This window comes from Octopus sinensis, unplaced genomic scaffold (assembly GCF_006345805.1).
Source record: "Octopus sinensis unplaced genomic scaffold, ASM634580v1 Contig18616, whole genome shotgun sequence".
Classification (NCBI taxonomy): Eukaryota; Metazoa; Mollusca; class Cephalopoda; order Octopoda; family Octopodidae; genus Octopus; species Octopus sinensis.
Genome location: NW_021835954.1, coordinates 122,856 through 139,553, shown reverse-complemented (window position 1 = coordinate 139,553; position 16,698 = coordinate 122,856). Strand labels below are relative to the sequence as shown.

Here is a 16,698-nt window from a genome sequence, read left to right as displayed (position 1 = left end):
TTGAGAGAGAGATCAGTGTACATATACATGATGCATAGTGTATATATACATTGAGAGAGAGATCAGTGTACATTATACATGATGCATAGTGTATATATACATGAGAGAGAGATCAGTGTATATATACATTTGGAGAGAGATCAGTGTACATTATACATGATGCATAGTGTGTATATACATTGAGAGAGAGATCAGTGTACATTATACATGATGCATAGTGTGTATATACATTGAGAGAGAGATCAGTGTACATTATACATGATGCATAGTGTATATATACATTGAGAGAGAGATCAGTGTATATATACATTTGGAGGGAGATCAGTGTACATTATACATGATGCATAGTGTGTATATACATTGAGAGAGAGATCAGTGTACATTATACATGATGCATAGTGTGTATATACATTGAGAGAGAGATCAGTGACACATAGACCTGAGGGATCCATATTTTCTCAATGAATTTTCCAAAGAAAGAGAATCAGAGCCAAAACGCTAACAACAACAACAACAACAACACTAACGGAAATGAACAAGATCTTTAAATATATCTGCGCTCCTTGATTGTTGTGCAGTTGGTGCAGTTGGTGCAGTTGGTAAATTGTCTTTCAAGGTAAATTGCAATTTTTTCCTTCTGTCTTTTCCTACCAGGTTCTTCCTACCCAGAATGCTCAGCGCATGTTAATTTTTACACCTCGTCGGATCGTTGTTCGCTGTTTGTTCTAGCGACACACACCTTGCTCCTGTGTCTTTCCAGTCTTTTTCTAATTAACCACTGCTTTCCTTTCATCCAAGTCTACACACACGGCAAGGGATTCAGCGCATAAAATACAGCAGTTTTTTTCTTTTTACTGTAATATATATATTCAAACATGCAGCCACATATATATATATATATATAGTTGTAGGTTGTGAAATTGAACATCAGTCGCTTCAACCCTGTCTACGTAATTACACAGAAACCTAATTATTTATTCTTTATTTGGGGATCTACAAGACAGTTGCATCTTAATTAACTGCAGCCTTGTCCCCTATCCTACCTAACCCCTTCTCCATTTACATCACTTGGTTTTATTAATATTACTACTGTTGTTGTTGTTTTCTTCGCTGCTAATTATGTGATTGTTTTTTGGTTTTTTCTTTTACTCCAGTCAACGAAACACATTTCCAATTTACGCTGAAAATGTTGCGTGTATAATAATAATAATAATAATAATAATAATAATAATAATAATAATAGTAATAATAAATATAATCGGAGCTGGAGATTTTCGTCACGCGTAATGATGAATGACGATAAATTCGAAGAAACATCAGAAAGGACAAGTTTGTTCCAGTCGACTAACTGTGTCCGAGAACCGTGGAAGGCGACCAGATCGCTCTACCAACAGAGATTGAAACAACTGCACCACCATCAACAACAACAGCAGCAGCAACAACAACAACAACAACAACAACCGAATCATCAACGTCTACTTGATGAAGACGACGAAGATGAAGATGAAGATGATGAGGAGCATGGCTACTGTTGCGCTGACCAGGCATCGCTGACACATCAACACCACTCGAAAATATTATTTCACCAACCGAAGCAGTGCAATGCCTCGCAGAACCACTTTCGCATTCCTCACCATAAACTACAACAGACACCGTCTCCGCCGTCGCATCAGCGGCACTGCAACATCCCTCTTCTAGCTAATTCTCCTGGATTTTATCGTCATCATCATCATCATCACCACAACAACCACCAACATCATAGTCACGACGACGGCCACGACCACGACGATCACCACCACCACCACCACCAGCACTACCACCACCACCACAATCACAATCACCTTCTCTCAGACCACCAACAGGTAACGCCATGTAATCCAGCTTCCTTGTCCAAGTCTTCCATCTTTCCCACTGTCCAGCCAACGCTCAATAATAATAACAACAACAACAACATCAACAACAACAACGGAAACAACAACAGCCTTCCAGCCACCCTCAACCAAGAGCTTTGTGGAGGAAGACTCGGAACTCGCTGCCCCAAGAGCTTCCATGTCGATAGCAACGCATCTTGTTTGTGTTGCAGCTCCTCGGCTGGGTTCCCCCACCATGCTGCTATCATGAAAACCTCCTCGTCTTGCAAACCGCACATCTATACATCGTCTTGCTCTTCCGACTGTCCACATCTCTCTGCCGTTCCCAATGACCACATCATCCTAACCTGGAATTTTCAATACTGTCGATCGTTCCAAGGAATTCTTCGGTTATTGCAAGTGGTAAGTTGAAAGAATTTTTTGCTAACCTGTATCTCTTTTAAAGCTTTTTACACACACACACACACACACACACACACACACACACACACACACACACACGTGTATATATATATATATATATATATATATATATATATATATATATATATATATATATACACGTATATATATATACACACACACAAATACACGCACACATATATATATGTACATACACACCCGGATATATATATATATATATATATATATATATATATATATATATTTACATACACACGTATATATATGTACACACACACACCAAACATTAATGTTTTGTTATATCTAAGTTTATATACCAAAAAACCCCCAAAAAAACAAAACAAAAAAAGAACGGCTTTATATAAAACTGAAGGATTATTTAATATTTTTTTAAAGAATACTATATTCATGAATTCTTACAAGGAAAAAGATGATAGTAACTTCGAAGATTCAGTTAACCAGCGAGATGTCAATCTCATCAGCCACTATGATGACAGTCATCCGAAACTCCGAAGTCACTGTCAATCTTCCGCTCTGCTAAACATGATTAAAAATACACATATATATCATATTTTTGAGTTTAATTTTTCCTGTTTGCATCAGCATACCTACACACACCCCATCATCATGTTTCCACTTTTCATGCCATGCAGTAGGAGCAGTTGTCACCCGTACATATCACTGTTGGTTGACAGAGACCTTTTCCCGTCAAAGAATTTCGAATTTAGATTCTTTAGGTCTGCTTTTGGTTCTTTCCCTTTAAGACTCCACCATTTCTTATGGAAAATATCCGCGTTTACACGTGTGTGTGTGTTAAATATACATATATCTGTATGTATATGTTTACACACATATGCATACAAATATATATATATATATATATATATATATATAATCGGTCAGTAGCTCATATATTCGAAAAGAAGCACAGTCTAAAACATAAGAGCAGTAATACTTTGTTTGTTATGGCCAGTCAGAGAGTGACCATTGGTTTCGTAGCTATAGCTACAGCTAAGAGTGTTATAGGTGTAAAACCAATGGTCATTCTCTGACCGGCCATAACACATATATAAGGATAAGATCGTCAATTTAAAATAAAATAACGAATCTATCAAGTGGTTAGCATGGAAAAAATAACCTTCAAAGGTAATAATAAATTAGGGTATCTACGAGATACCACCATGCTGAAAATAGCAGCCATCAACCGACTCTAAAACCACCTTAAGTTTTCATATAGCAACACACACACACACACACATATATATATTGTTTGCTGATCCTGTAAATTCACAGGCTAAATTCTAGAATAGCAAGGGATTAACTTGCACCCGCCCCCACAATTTATACACACACACATCACCTATGTATGTATGTATGTATGTATGTATGTATGTATGTATGTATGTATGTATGTATGCATGTATGTATGTGTGTGTGTATTTGTGTATGTGTGTATGTATGTATGTATGTGTGTGTATGTATGTATGTATAGATAGATAGATAGATAGATAGATAGATAGTTCACACGCACACACGTGTATGTGTGCCCGTCCCTATGTGTGTATACATGTGTGTCAAACACTTCTCCCAGTATCACGGCAATCTCTCATCTTTGTCAAAGAGGAATGAGCGACGCAGTGTGTTTTGTTATCCGAGATACATTTACTGTAAAATTGCAACTAAAACCATCTCCGATCCATTATGGATCAGGGAAGACTTGGGGTTAAACAACACCCACCTGTTTTGATCGATTGCTGAAACTATAACATTTTATGTCACTGTCCATTCTGTTTTTGTTCTTTCCTAAGTCTGGCTTTTGTAGTTGTAGTTAGACCCCAAGCGAGCCCTAATCGAGCATGCCTAGGTATTTTAGACACAACCGTCCCATCTTTTTACAGATGAATGATGTGGTTTCAGAGATTTGACTGCTATTTCTATTAAATCGGACTATCAAGTATTGGCTCCCTCCTTGGCTCATTTTAATCTCAGATATGTACATTGGTGTGACACTTAATAGCCTTGTTGCTTCGGTAAACCTTATAGTACAATAAATATGGTACTGCCAATAATGCCCCGAGCAAATTACACTTTACGTTCCTACTTCTATGCCATGCTATTAAGAAGCGTACAGGTGTCAGCCCCCACATTTATTTGTCGACAGTCGGGGTCCTTCACCCCCTCAAAATGTTTCAAATTTGAATTTAGAATACCTGCTGTTCTTACTTATGCCATATATATATATATAATATATATATATATATATATATATATATATATATATTATATATATATAATATATATATATATAATTAGATAAGGGTAGAAATTGATATTAATCAATTAAAACCAGTGGCCTATTTAAAAAAATCCGAAGATTAAAAATTTTTTTACATACAAAATTTAGAGGATTGACCACTAAAAGTGGACAACCTCCGTGGAAAATGGCGATTTTGACGTTTATATCTAGCATACAAGCAGTTCATTTTTAGTGGTCAATCCTCTAAATTTTGTATATATATATATATATATATATATATATATATATATATATATATATATATATGTGTATATATATATATATGTATATTATATGTGACAATTATTCGGTTGCCATAATAAACTCCGAGTTTCGGATGTCGGGGCAGAAACCTGCACCGGTATCTCTTCAGTTATCGAGGCAACCAAAATATGCAATGAAAATGACCGTTAGGCAAAGGGAAAAAGCCGAAGGGGAGGAAGTAAAAAGTAAAGGAGTAAAGATGCTCATAGCAATCGCGTATGCGCGCATGTACATACATACACATGCGCGCACGCACACCCACGTACTTGTGCCTATATGCATATGCTCACTCGCATGAAACACACCCACATGCACACCCACACATATATATATATATATGCAACCATGCATGTACACGTATACATATCCACACACACACACATGTGCACATTCCCATACGCGCACAGTTATATTCAAATGCACGTCTAAACATACGCACATGCTATATGTTCACACACACACTCGCGTGGAACATATGTATGTACACCCACATATATATGCAACCATACACATGTATATATACATGTATATATATATATATATATATATACATACCCGCACCCACGCACGCACGATGTACACATATGTATATCCACACACACACACACACACACGCGCACACACACACACACACACACGCACACACGTGCACATACCCACACACGCACAGTTATATTCAAATGCATGTCTAAAATACGGGTATGTATATATGTACACGTGTAAGGTTGCATATATATGTGGGTGTACATACATATGTTCCACGCGAGTGTGTGTGTGAACATATAGCATGTGCGTATGTTTAGACGTGCATTTGAATATAACTGTGCGCGTATGGGAATGTGCACATGTGTGTGTGTGTGGATATGTATACGTGTACATGCATGGTTGCATATATATATATATATGTTCATCTTTGGCGTATGTGTGGGTGTGCATGTGGGTGTGTTTCATGCGAGTGAGCATATGCATATGGGCAGATGTACGTGGGTATGCGTGTGCGCATGTGTATGTATGCACATGCGCGCATACGCGATTGCTATGAGCATCTTTACTCCTTTACTTTTTACTTCCTCCCCTTCGGTTTTACCCCTTATTTAACGGTAATTCTAATAGCTCTTTTGTCTTAATAACGGTCAATTACAGAGCAAAATTCCCTTTGTTTAACGATAATTTTCATTGCATATTTTGATTGCCTCGATAACTGAAGAGATGCCGGGGCAGGTTTCCGCCCCGACATCCGAAACTCGGAGTTTTATTATGGCAACCGAATAATTGTCACATATTATATTACAGATAAATAAATTCCTCTGTTTGCATAATATCGAGGTCTCTTTCATCCTTTTGTTGTCTTAGCATTACTATTAATATATATATATATATATATATATAATATATATATATATATATATATATATATATACATATATATATGTATATAAATTAAATTAGAGATAAAACCACTATTAGGCAACTCAAACAGTTTTATCTCTAATTTAATTTATATTTATACTGTGAAATTTGATTTAATCCTAAATCTAATTTTTCCCTGTAAGTTTGGATATACTCCCTAATATTATTATTATTATTATTATTATATTATTATTATTACTATTATTATTATTATTATTATTATTATTTATATATATATATATATATATATATATATATATATATATATATATATATATATATATATATATATATATATACTTTGGGTATGGTAGATGAGTTCAGCAAAAATTTAGATTCAGATGAATATGGTACCTAAGTTGAGGCACCAGAATTTAGTGCGGTATTTTCCATACAATTTCAAAGTAAGGTGATTAAAATCAAAATAAGCAACAAGGATATCCAGAGGTAATGCAGTACGATCGTTTCATGCAACTCCATTTAATTGAACAATGGAATCGTTACATAAATTTAAAATGCAGAGCAATCTTCAGCTGCACAGAGAAATAGAATTTAATATAAATTAGAACAGATGGACATATTAGGTATAATTATACTAATGTGTTCCAGGCGAGTGTGTGTGAGCATATAGCATGTGCGTATTTTTAGACGTGTATTTGAATATAACTTTGCGCGTATGTGTGTGTGTGCGTGTGTGCGCGTGCGCGTTTGTGTTGATGTGTATACGTGTACATGCATGGTTGCATATATATGTGCATATTAGGTATAATTATACTAATATGTCCATCTGTTCTAATTTAAATTAATTTTTATGCCTTTGTGCAACTGAAGATTGCTCTCCATTTTAAATTGATGTAATGATTTCATTGTTCAATTAAATGGAGTTGCATGAAACGATCGTACTGCATTACCTCTGGATATCCTTGTTGCATGATTTTATATATATATATGATTTAATCCATTTCTTTACTCTCTCAGTCTTATTTGCAGAAAGTTTGTATGTAGCATGGTGATCTGATTTCTATTATTTTAAAGATGGGTCCTGCCTTGAATATCAAGACACCCCCTCTTCCCAAGGTATATAAATTTATTGAAGTTTGTAAAGTTTATGAACTGACCATTTTTTTGCCGCTGCAAATCAGAAGGAACCACACTTCCACTGCTCATAATCACATCAACGGATAGCAACAGAAATACACAATTCTTTAGACATGAGGTGCTCGATGATAAAAGAAAAGCATCAATCCAAGCTCCTGATCCTGGAGATCTGTCTGGGAGTAATCGACCTCTGTCACATTGGTCAGCATCTTCAGCGAGCACATCAGCGTCCTCCTTCACCATCAATGCCATTTTGTGATCTCTGGCTCTCCTTCCGCTCGGATGACCAGTCTGAAAATGCGCCCTCTTTCGTTGCTGAAGCCAAGAGGTGGTTAAGCTGAGTTGTGGGAACCCAGTGAGAAAACAGAAAAAACGAAGCAACGAACGGAATCCCAGACCTCCATATTTTAGATATAAATGGGTCTGTGCCCGAGTTAGATCAGACAGATCGACGCTGGTAATGGAGGAAAACAATCCTTAACAAAGAATCGAACTGAGGAGACAGATGGCTGATTGCAATAAAGTATTGGAGAGCAAAAAGGTATATCATGCGAGGGAGGCTGAAGCTGTTTCGAAGCAGGAAGAAAACCCGTGTAGTTCGGTATTTTTTTATGATAGTCGTATGTAACAGAAATATTTTGTTTGACCCATTGGCTGACTCGTTTGAACGCCAGATGGAATTTCATAAGGAGCTTGTTCTGGTACCCGATTCAAGCCCTACCGAGGTCAACTGTCTGTCGTTCTTTCGAAGTAAAGCCTCAGCCCAGAGCTGTGGATATGCGGAGGTGTCTGAGCCGTGGTTCTCCACTTTTTGTTGCTCAGTGATTCCTTTCATCATAGAATGGCATTTTACAAACTACCCCTTCGCACGTTTTCTAAGTTTAAAAAATATAACATTACTAGCAGTATCGCCCGGCGTTGCTCGGGTTTGTAAGGGAAATAATTATATAAGCATTTTTAGAGATGTAAAGTATAATAGCCATCTCAATATGGCTAACCACAAAGGGGGAGGGGTGTTACTGTAGCTTTTTACGTTCTGAGATTTAATAATAAATTTTAGAGAGTTACTTCCCTTATATATGTCAAAAATGGATTAAAAATGGGAAAAATTGATGGTAAATTTTTTTTAAATCGTAGACTCATCGTAGACGCGCGCTAATACCCAGACGGTCTCGATATGAATCACGACTATAAGATACCCGGTTTTGGTTAAACTGCACCGCAAAATGTGGGAGTAGTTAGGAATCTAAATCGTAGGAGACAGACACACAACCTCACTTTTATATATAAAGATTTCCTCTATTTACATAATATTGAGGTCTCTTTCTTTCTTTTGTTATCTTACTGTTTTTACCAATATACATATATATATATATATATATATATATATAAATATATATATAGTTACAGAGATGTACTTGCATAGCAAGTGACTTGATCTGAGATTGTGTGCTGGAACGAAAACAGTTGCAGCGTTGAAGGTGTTTATAAGCCATTTAAGAAACACACAAAAACCGTTAGATTCACTTCAACATTTAAATTTAATTTGTCAAAATATTTTCGTCGCTTTGAGACCGCGACCTGTAGCACGATATTTTTGTCAGTGAACAGGTCGCGGTCTCAAAGCGACAAAATATTTTGGCAAATTAAATTTAAATGTTGAAGTGAATGTAACGGTTTTTGTGTGTTTCTTAAATGGCTTACAAACACCTTCCACGCTGCAATATATATAAACACACATATATATATATGTATGTATGTATGTGTGTATATGTGTATGCATGTATGCGTGTGTGTGTGCGTGTCTGTGCTTGTGATTGTCCTCCACCACTGCTTGACAACGAATGTTGGTTTGTTTACATCCCTGTCACCTAGTGGTTTGACAAAGGAAACAGATAGAATAAGTACAATGCTTACAAAACTAAAACTGGAGTTGATTCATTAAACTACAATTCTTCAAGGCATTGCCCTAGCATGGCCACAGAGCAATGGCTGGAAAAAGCAGAAGAATAAAAGAATTGAGGGGGACCTCTACATGGTAGCTAGACCTGGTAGAAATAGCAGCAAAATTTCCCCCAAATCACACCTTACTGTCTTATCTATGTATATATGTATGTATGAGCCTATGAGGGAGACCCCTACATGGCAGCTAGACATGGTAGAAATAGCAGCCAAATCTCCCTCAAATCACACCTTACTGTCTTATCTTTCTGCTACTTGGATATAGGTGTTATATTCGTCTAAAAAAACTTTCCTGTCACACACTCACGCACACACACACACACACACACGCACCGTCACACACACACACGCGCGCGCACACACACACACACACACACTCACACACACGCACGTTAGCTTACAATTTTATTTATATATTTGCGTGTCTGTGTGGAAAGAGGAAGTGGGACGCAGAGTGAAAGAATCACTCACTACAGTAAGTCAATTACTTTCATTTTATTCGTTGCCCACTGTGTGTGTGCGTTTGCGTGTGCTGTAAACCAGACTAAGAAAAGCATTTGACACACACACCAGAATGTGAGTTTTCTGTAAATTTTGCTTAACTGGAGTTTAAATTTTAAAAACTGGACCTGGTATGACGCGATGCATTGTACTCTTAAAAATGCAAAGTAAATTGTAATTGAAGAAATCCTATATTGTAGATTTGTATAACTCCCAAAGGGAGGCAGATAAAATCTGCCTTTTATAATAAGAGATTAAACTGAAAGTAATTTTGTGCAGTGGTTTATTTGTTTTTATAATATCTGACCTAGCGTGAGCCTCATTTCAGAAGATATTTACATGTACTTGTGTCCCCTATCCAAAATTATTATAGGAATAAATAAAAACAAAAGCTTATTATGATGAAATCACATTGGATCTTGGCAGCCATGTTTTCAGCTCATTGCTAACACAATGTCCTTCTCAATCTAATACTAACGGACATTAAAAAAAGATGTTTAATTTATCTTTATTGTTATCTGTATTGTTCTTAGAAAAACCACAGCCCTTCTAAACAACCAGTGATTCCCCTTGTGTCTACCTTCTGATTTCACAATGTCCACTGCTCCTTAGGTTAAGAAGTTCTGTGTTAGAGCGACAGATGAGATGCTGTGTTGTTTCTGTTCCAGCTCCACGATGACCGCTGACAGCATCTGGGATAATACCGGTGCCGAGATGTATCAGCATTTGCCTTCCCGTTGAGAAACAAATAAGTCATAGAAATAAGATACTATCAAACACGGGCATCTGTTAGTATTCTCCCAAAAGCCTCCTTACCCAGATCTAAGCTAAGTTGAGGAAATTTTCAGCTGCAGTTCTTGGGTTTCATTGGCCATTCGGAGCCTCCTTCCCTAGATTGTTACTCTTAAAAGACGAGATGGTCATAGCTGGACTGCCCCTGATCATAGGTCTGTTCCATCAAGGTTGACATGAGGAAAAAAAACAACAACACTCATGTCTGTGAAAGGAAATAAACAAGAAAATTAATTAAAAGTGTTGTTGTTTAGTTAATGACTAGCAGTATCGCCCGGCGTTGCTCAGGTTTGTAAGGGAAATAACTATAAAGCATTTTTAGAGAGTTATAGCCAAAAAATAGCAAAAAAATGGGGAAAAAAAATGATGGTAAATTTTTTTGAGAGTTAAAAAAGGTGGAGTTGCGTCCCCTAGACGGTCTGTGGTTTGGGTTTCCGATTCTCGACCCCATGTCGAATTTACCGATTTTTTTCAGAACTGAGGGAACTTTTCAAAATTTTCGCTGCGTTAGTTTTGAATTATGACATTGGGCTATGTGTGTGTCAAGTTTCATCAGAATCGGTTGAAAGCCGTGGTCAGAGTGAGGGTACGAGAAAACAGACACACAGAAAACGCACAGACAAACTGCCGTTTATATAGAGAGAGATTTCTGAGGTTGATAACTTTATATTTGCTGTATCAAAGGAAACTCTCGGTCAGTCTTCCTTAGCGCTGCTCATTCAACACAACCTGATTTCAACGGAGTATTTGATTATATTGACGATTGGCTTGAAAGAAACCTGTGATATTCCAATTTATGTATATTTTCCCAATTGATTACATTCATTAAATAAAGATTTCTTCTTTCTTCTTTTTTTCTATAATTCAGGTCTTGTCGCTAATGATAGCAATAGATTTTTTTCTCTCTCTCTCTCAAAGCTATTTTTTTGTTCTCAATTCACCTTGTTAATTAGTCGAAACGAGAAGTTGTGAGGATAAGTATTGATTACACAATCTGGCCAAATGTTCTGAGCTCAAATCTGCAGCTGAAACCTTATTGTACATAAAAGCTCGATACATTTGCTGTTTGGAAATATGAATGTTGCCAGCAATAGACTATCGGTGTGTCCAAGGGAGAATAATTTCTCATCTGGATGGATGAAAGGCAAAAGGATAAAGTCTTTCTGCACCATAGTAAAGCTGGCGTATTCTTTGGAATAATCATATTAACTTCGTATTTAAGGTTAAGGGAACCTTTGACTGAACCTGATGATTACAGTGATAAAGATTTTGATACTTTTCAACGTTTGCCACTTTAGTCAATAGTTTATGATGCAGCGAAGGAAGACTATACGCAAGAAATAAGAGCTAAATATATTGGGTTGTCCGGAAATTTTGTGCCGATTTATAGTAGCTTAACTTTCGACTTATTTTAGAACATGGTTGAGTCCATAAAATAGGATTTGATTACACCTCCATTTAGAGCACAGTTTAAGCTATCTTTTCGTGGAAGAAGGTTTATGTTCCTAGAACCTGTGTTAATTTTGTAACCCTTTAAAGTGGAAGATAAGAAAGTTCATTTCCAGCACTTGATGCTTTGGGAACCAGACAAAAATTGCTTCAGCTCGGTTGGGATGTGTTACCCCCACCCTCCCTATTCCCCAGATATTGCTCCTTCGGATTTCCACTTATTCAGGTCTCTGCAGCATAGTCTTAATGGTAAAAGTTTCAATTCCTTGGATGACGTAAAAAGATACCTTGATGAATTCTTTGCCATGAAACCACCTCAATTCTGGGAAGAGGGTATTTTCAAGTTAAAAGAAAGATGGAGACGCATTGTACTACAAAATGGTTCATATTTGGTTGATTAAAAATGCGATGGCAAGTATTTATTGACCTTTTGCTTTCTTTTAAAAATCGGCATGAACTTTTCGGACAACCCAATACTTCATACCAAACCCTACTCGGTTATACAGTTCTAAAAAAAGGCGGGAAAAGACTAATGGTTACGGCTTGATCCGTAGGTTTGCTCCATCAGTGCTGAGTTGGCGCTAAACGACTGCCATCGATAAAAATCAAACTTTCCTGTAAGAAATGATAATTCTGCCGAGGTCTTTGGTAAATTTATTTTTCAATTTGAAAGTTATTATAGACTTAACGAAGCTTGATAAGAACGATAAATGGGAATCATTTTTAAGTCTGTGGCGATACGGAAGCTGGTTGCTTTGATGAAATAGAGCGGCATGAATTAGGAAAGAATAGAGTGGAAATTACATTACACACCAGACAAGAAGAACAAAAAAAATGTTTATTGTATCTAAATTTGTATCAGTAAAAATATACTCGTGAACGAATAAAACTATATTCGTTGTATGATTTCGGCGTTGCAGACAAATATCGAAATGTTGTAAAATTCTTATTTCATCTACAGAAGAGTTTATTAGAGGCGCCTTTTACCAAAGGCTACACACACGGAAATCGATCAAAATACAGTTTGCCATAACATTTTCTTGTCTCATAAACCTGAGAAGACCTTCGTGTTGTATGATGATGTTTCTACATTCTAAATGTGAGTCCACTATCAACGTTATAGCGAATGCTTATGGTCAATCGTGGAATGAAATCAGTTTCAGTTTAGGCTAATACTTATAGACTAGGAGTTGGTTAAGTCGACAATATTGACTCTCAGGATGTATGCGGCTATCTAAGAAGTTGCTAATCACCTGACACGGTTTTGAACATTAAAGGGGCTAAATTATTAGCGAACTAAATCTGGAAGAGCTTGGTTATAACTCATTAATTTCCAGCCAATTATTGGTACAATAACTATCAGGCTGTGCAAAAAGTAAGCAACGTTTTGAAATATGAAATTCATCACAATATATTTCAACAATGCGGACGTTTTATTCATCAAAATAAGTACCATTACAATCAACACATTCTTGCCAACGGGTTACAAGTTTGTTTATTCCAGTAACATAAGAATCTGGAGTTCTGGAACTGATGAACCCTTTGAATGAACTTTCAGCATCGATTTGATTTTGAAATCCTTCTCTCGCAGGAAACCATCAAGGTGCTTGAAAAAGTGGTAGTCGGTAGGAGAAAGGTCTATGGCATAAGCTGGGTGGGAAGAACTTCGTAGCCAAGTTCTGTCAACTTCTGGAGCATCATTAGTGAAACATGTGGTCGAGTATTGTCAAGAAGAATGATTGGCCTTCTTCTGTTGACCAGTCTGGGATGGAGGAGTAGCAGTTTTTCGTTCACTGGTGAAAGATATTCAGATCTTTCGAGAAGAAACCGTTCATCCGGACAACGGATTCGATATCGCTATACATAGTTTGGATCCAGCTACGGAAAGTTGGGCCCAGTCTGACCGCCCGAAGGACCGTCGCCAGATACCGATGGTCAACCATATCGAATGCCTTAGTCTGGTCCAAATTCACTAGTGCTCCACCCTTGCTAGGAACTTTACTAACCCGATCTAAGGTGTAGCGAATGAGGTGAAGGTTGTCGCATATCGTCCTTCCTGGGATAGCGCATGTCTGCGACTCTCCCACCAGGTCGCGCACGACAAGCCTCACTCTCTTAGCTAGCACCTTGGCCAAAATCTTTAACTCTGTGTTTAGCAGGGTTATGAGCCGGAAATAATTAATGTTATCCCCCTTGTTCGGGTCCTTCCTGATCAGTGTTACTACTCCCCGGTTCATAGATTTGGGAATTCTCCCATTCTGCTGCCAATTCGCGTATACACCGGCCAGTATGTCCCCGAACAAGTCTGGCATACTTTTATAGAATTTGTACAGTAGACCATCCAATCCCGGCGAATTGTCCACGGGGCACTCGGAAAGCATCTTTTATAACCCCCGCGGCTGTGATCAGCCCTTCATAGTGCCCAGCCTCACGCGCCGAGATACGCGGGCCACGGACTAGGAAGTCCCGCGGGGCACTCTCATGGTCCAGCGCCCCGTCGCTCCCGAACAACGCGGTGAGGTGCTCGTAAAAGACCTTACACATCTCTTCCTGTCTTGGATCTCCTGTCCATTTTCATCGACCAAAGACCTTATCGTAGCTTCAATGCCACATTGGGTTTCTACCGAGCGAGCCCACCCGGCAATGTTGATACCCTCGAGGCCCAATGCACGTACTTTAGCCTGAACCCTGCATCCTTCGTGTTTGGAATTGAGGTGTCGGTCCAAGACCGATCTCGCCGCCAAAACTTGGGGTGCAGAGCCCACTCTAAGCGCCTTTTCTGAATCCTTAACTAACTTCCCTTCTACTCTAGCCTGTTCTAAACTTAACTGTTTACTAAATCTAATTGACTCAATTTTTAAGGCTCGTTTTAGGGCACACCACCACCGGTTATTGCCCTCATTACTAATTAATCTGACTCCGATAAGTTTCGCAAGCCAAAAGGGATTTGTTCAACTTCCAGTAACCAGATCCCTGTCTTTGTAACTTATCTATATGCATCCTACACGTCACTAATTTGTGATCCGTATAGGAGACATAGGTAAATTGTGGACAGATAAAACTAAACTTATCTCTAGAATTAACTATAATCCTATCTATGTAAGACCTGAAGGATCCGTCGTTGTTACTCCAAGTTCACATTGGAACGCTCGGATTATCAATCACGTGGAACTGTAGCGGTTCATACTCTGGATATTTTGTGGTTGGGGTTCGAATCACTACCGTGCCATGTTGTTGATAAACGACATCTTAATGATAGAGTTTTCAGCAAAGATTTGTTGAAAACCAATGTTACATATGAAAAAAATTGACAAAGAAATAAATTCTATTAAATAGTATCAGCAATATCACCCCTGGCAAATAAATCATCAGAAATTTCTTTTTAGTTCTGTTAATGGACTCACCCAACGATTGATAGCGATAGTGAGTTGTTTTTCATCCGGGAAGATATTATGAAAGCACTTAATATTACATCATATTTCAAAATCATCTCAAAGGGCGAGGTTTATTGATGGAAACAAGCTTAATACAACTGAGAAAAAAATATGTAAACATTGAAACAATTGTTACCTAGCGACAGAAGTTTTTACTGTCTGCGAAATATCTGATTCTGCTATCTTGGGAATTCTTGCATCATCACAATTTCAATAACTTTAAATTGAATTAAAAGGTAAACTGCCTCCCCAGCTGTGTCAGTTGTTTGTGTTGACTTAACGAGAATAACAAAAGCAAACATTTCAAAGTTGGTTCGTCATATGATTTGAAAATGCTCAAAGTGAAAATGAAAATGCAAGGGTGAATGGTTACATCGACAAATGATAGACGGAAGAATTGAGTCGGGGTTTCATAGAGTTATTCAAGCATAGATTCTATCAACCTGTACAATATGAAACGAATCTATTCGAAAATGTGGCTTTTGTAAACGGTTACTTGTTACAATAAGTACGATTTGATGTTAGCGGACGATTTGAAAGTTACGGGAGTTTGTTTGGTACAATATCGATCTCGACGGGAGGTGATTGGAAATAATGACAGCTCAAACATGACTACTACAATTGCAACAAACAATCTGAATCGATAGAAAAATAAATAAATAAAAAATTGTGTATTTGAACGACTTTTTTTTACACTTGTCTAAAAATATCAATGACTATTTCTTTTTGTTTGTGCTTGTACCACGAAACAATACAACCTGTGCATTCATTGAAGTTATTGGTGAACAGGGACATCGAAGAGAGGATTCTGTAGTCTTGACAAGGAAATGAGAAACATTTTAGTGCTTGTCTGCCTATAAAAATATACCTTCAAAGGTATACTGGTGTAAGGAAAGGCATTTGGCTATAGAAACCAAGCAACAACAACAACAAAAAAACGCAACCTATAAGTGAAATGTGATCTTCTGAACCATCAAAGATGGCAATAACCCTAAATTCAGACTGTGGCGTCCCATTCAGTCCATGTATAGCAGTATGAAAAGTGGCTTTAAATGATGAACCCCTTCCAAATACTCATGACTATTAATTTCTGATTTGATTTTGGCACTGCAAACCAAAACTATTCTGTTTTCGCTTTTAGATAATCTTCGTTATTCTGCTTTACAGCCAGATAATGAGTGCAGAGTGAGAGCACCCA

General features: G+C 37.4%; 1 protein-coding gene across 1 annotated transcript in view; it reads left to right on the top strand.

Moving 5' to 3' along the window:
• The first annotated feature begins 667 nt into the window (after window positions 1-667).
• The window catches only part of LOC115231474 (uncharacterized transmembrane protein DDB_G0281039-like), a 31,689-nt gene continuing 15,658 nt past the window's right edge, over window positions 668-16,698 (top strand). The window contains exon 1 of the mRNA XM_029801491.2: window positions 668-2,273. Within this exon, the coding sequence (XP_029657351.2) occupies window positions 1,287-2,273 (987 nt within the window). The 5' untranslated portion in view covers window positions 668-1,286. The remainder of the gene's footprint in view (window positions 2,274-16,698) is intronic.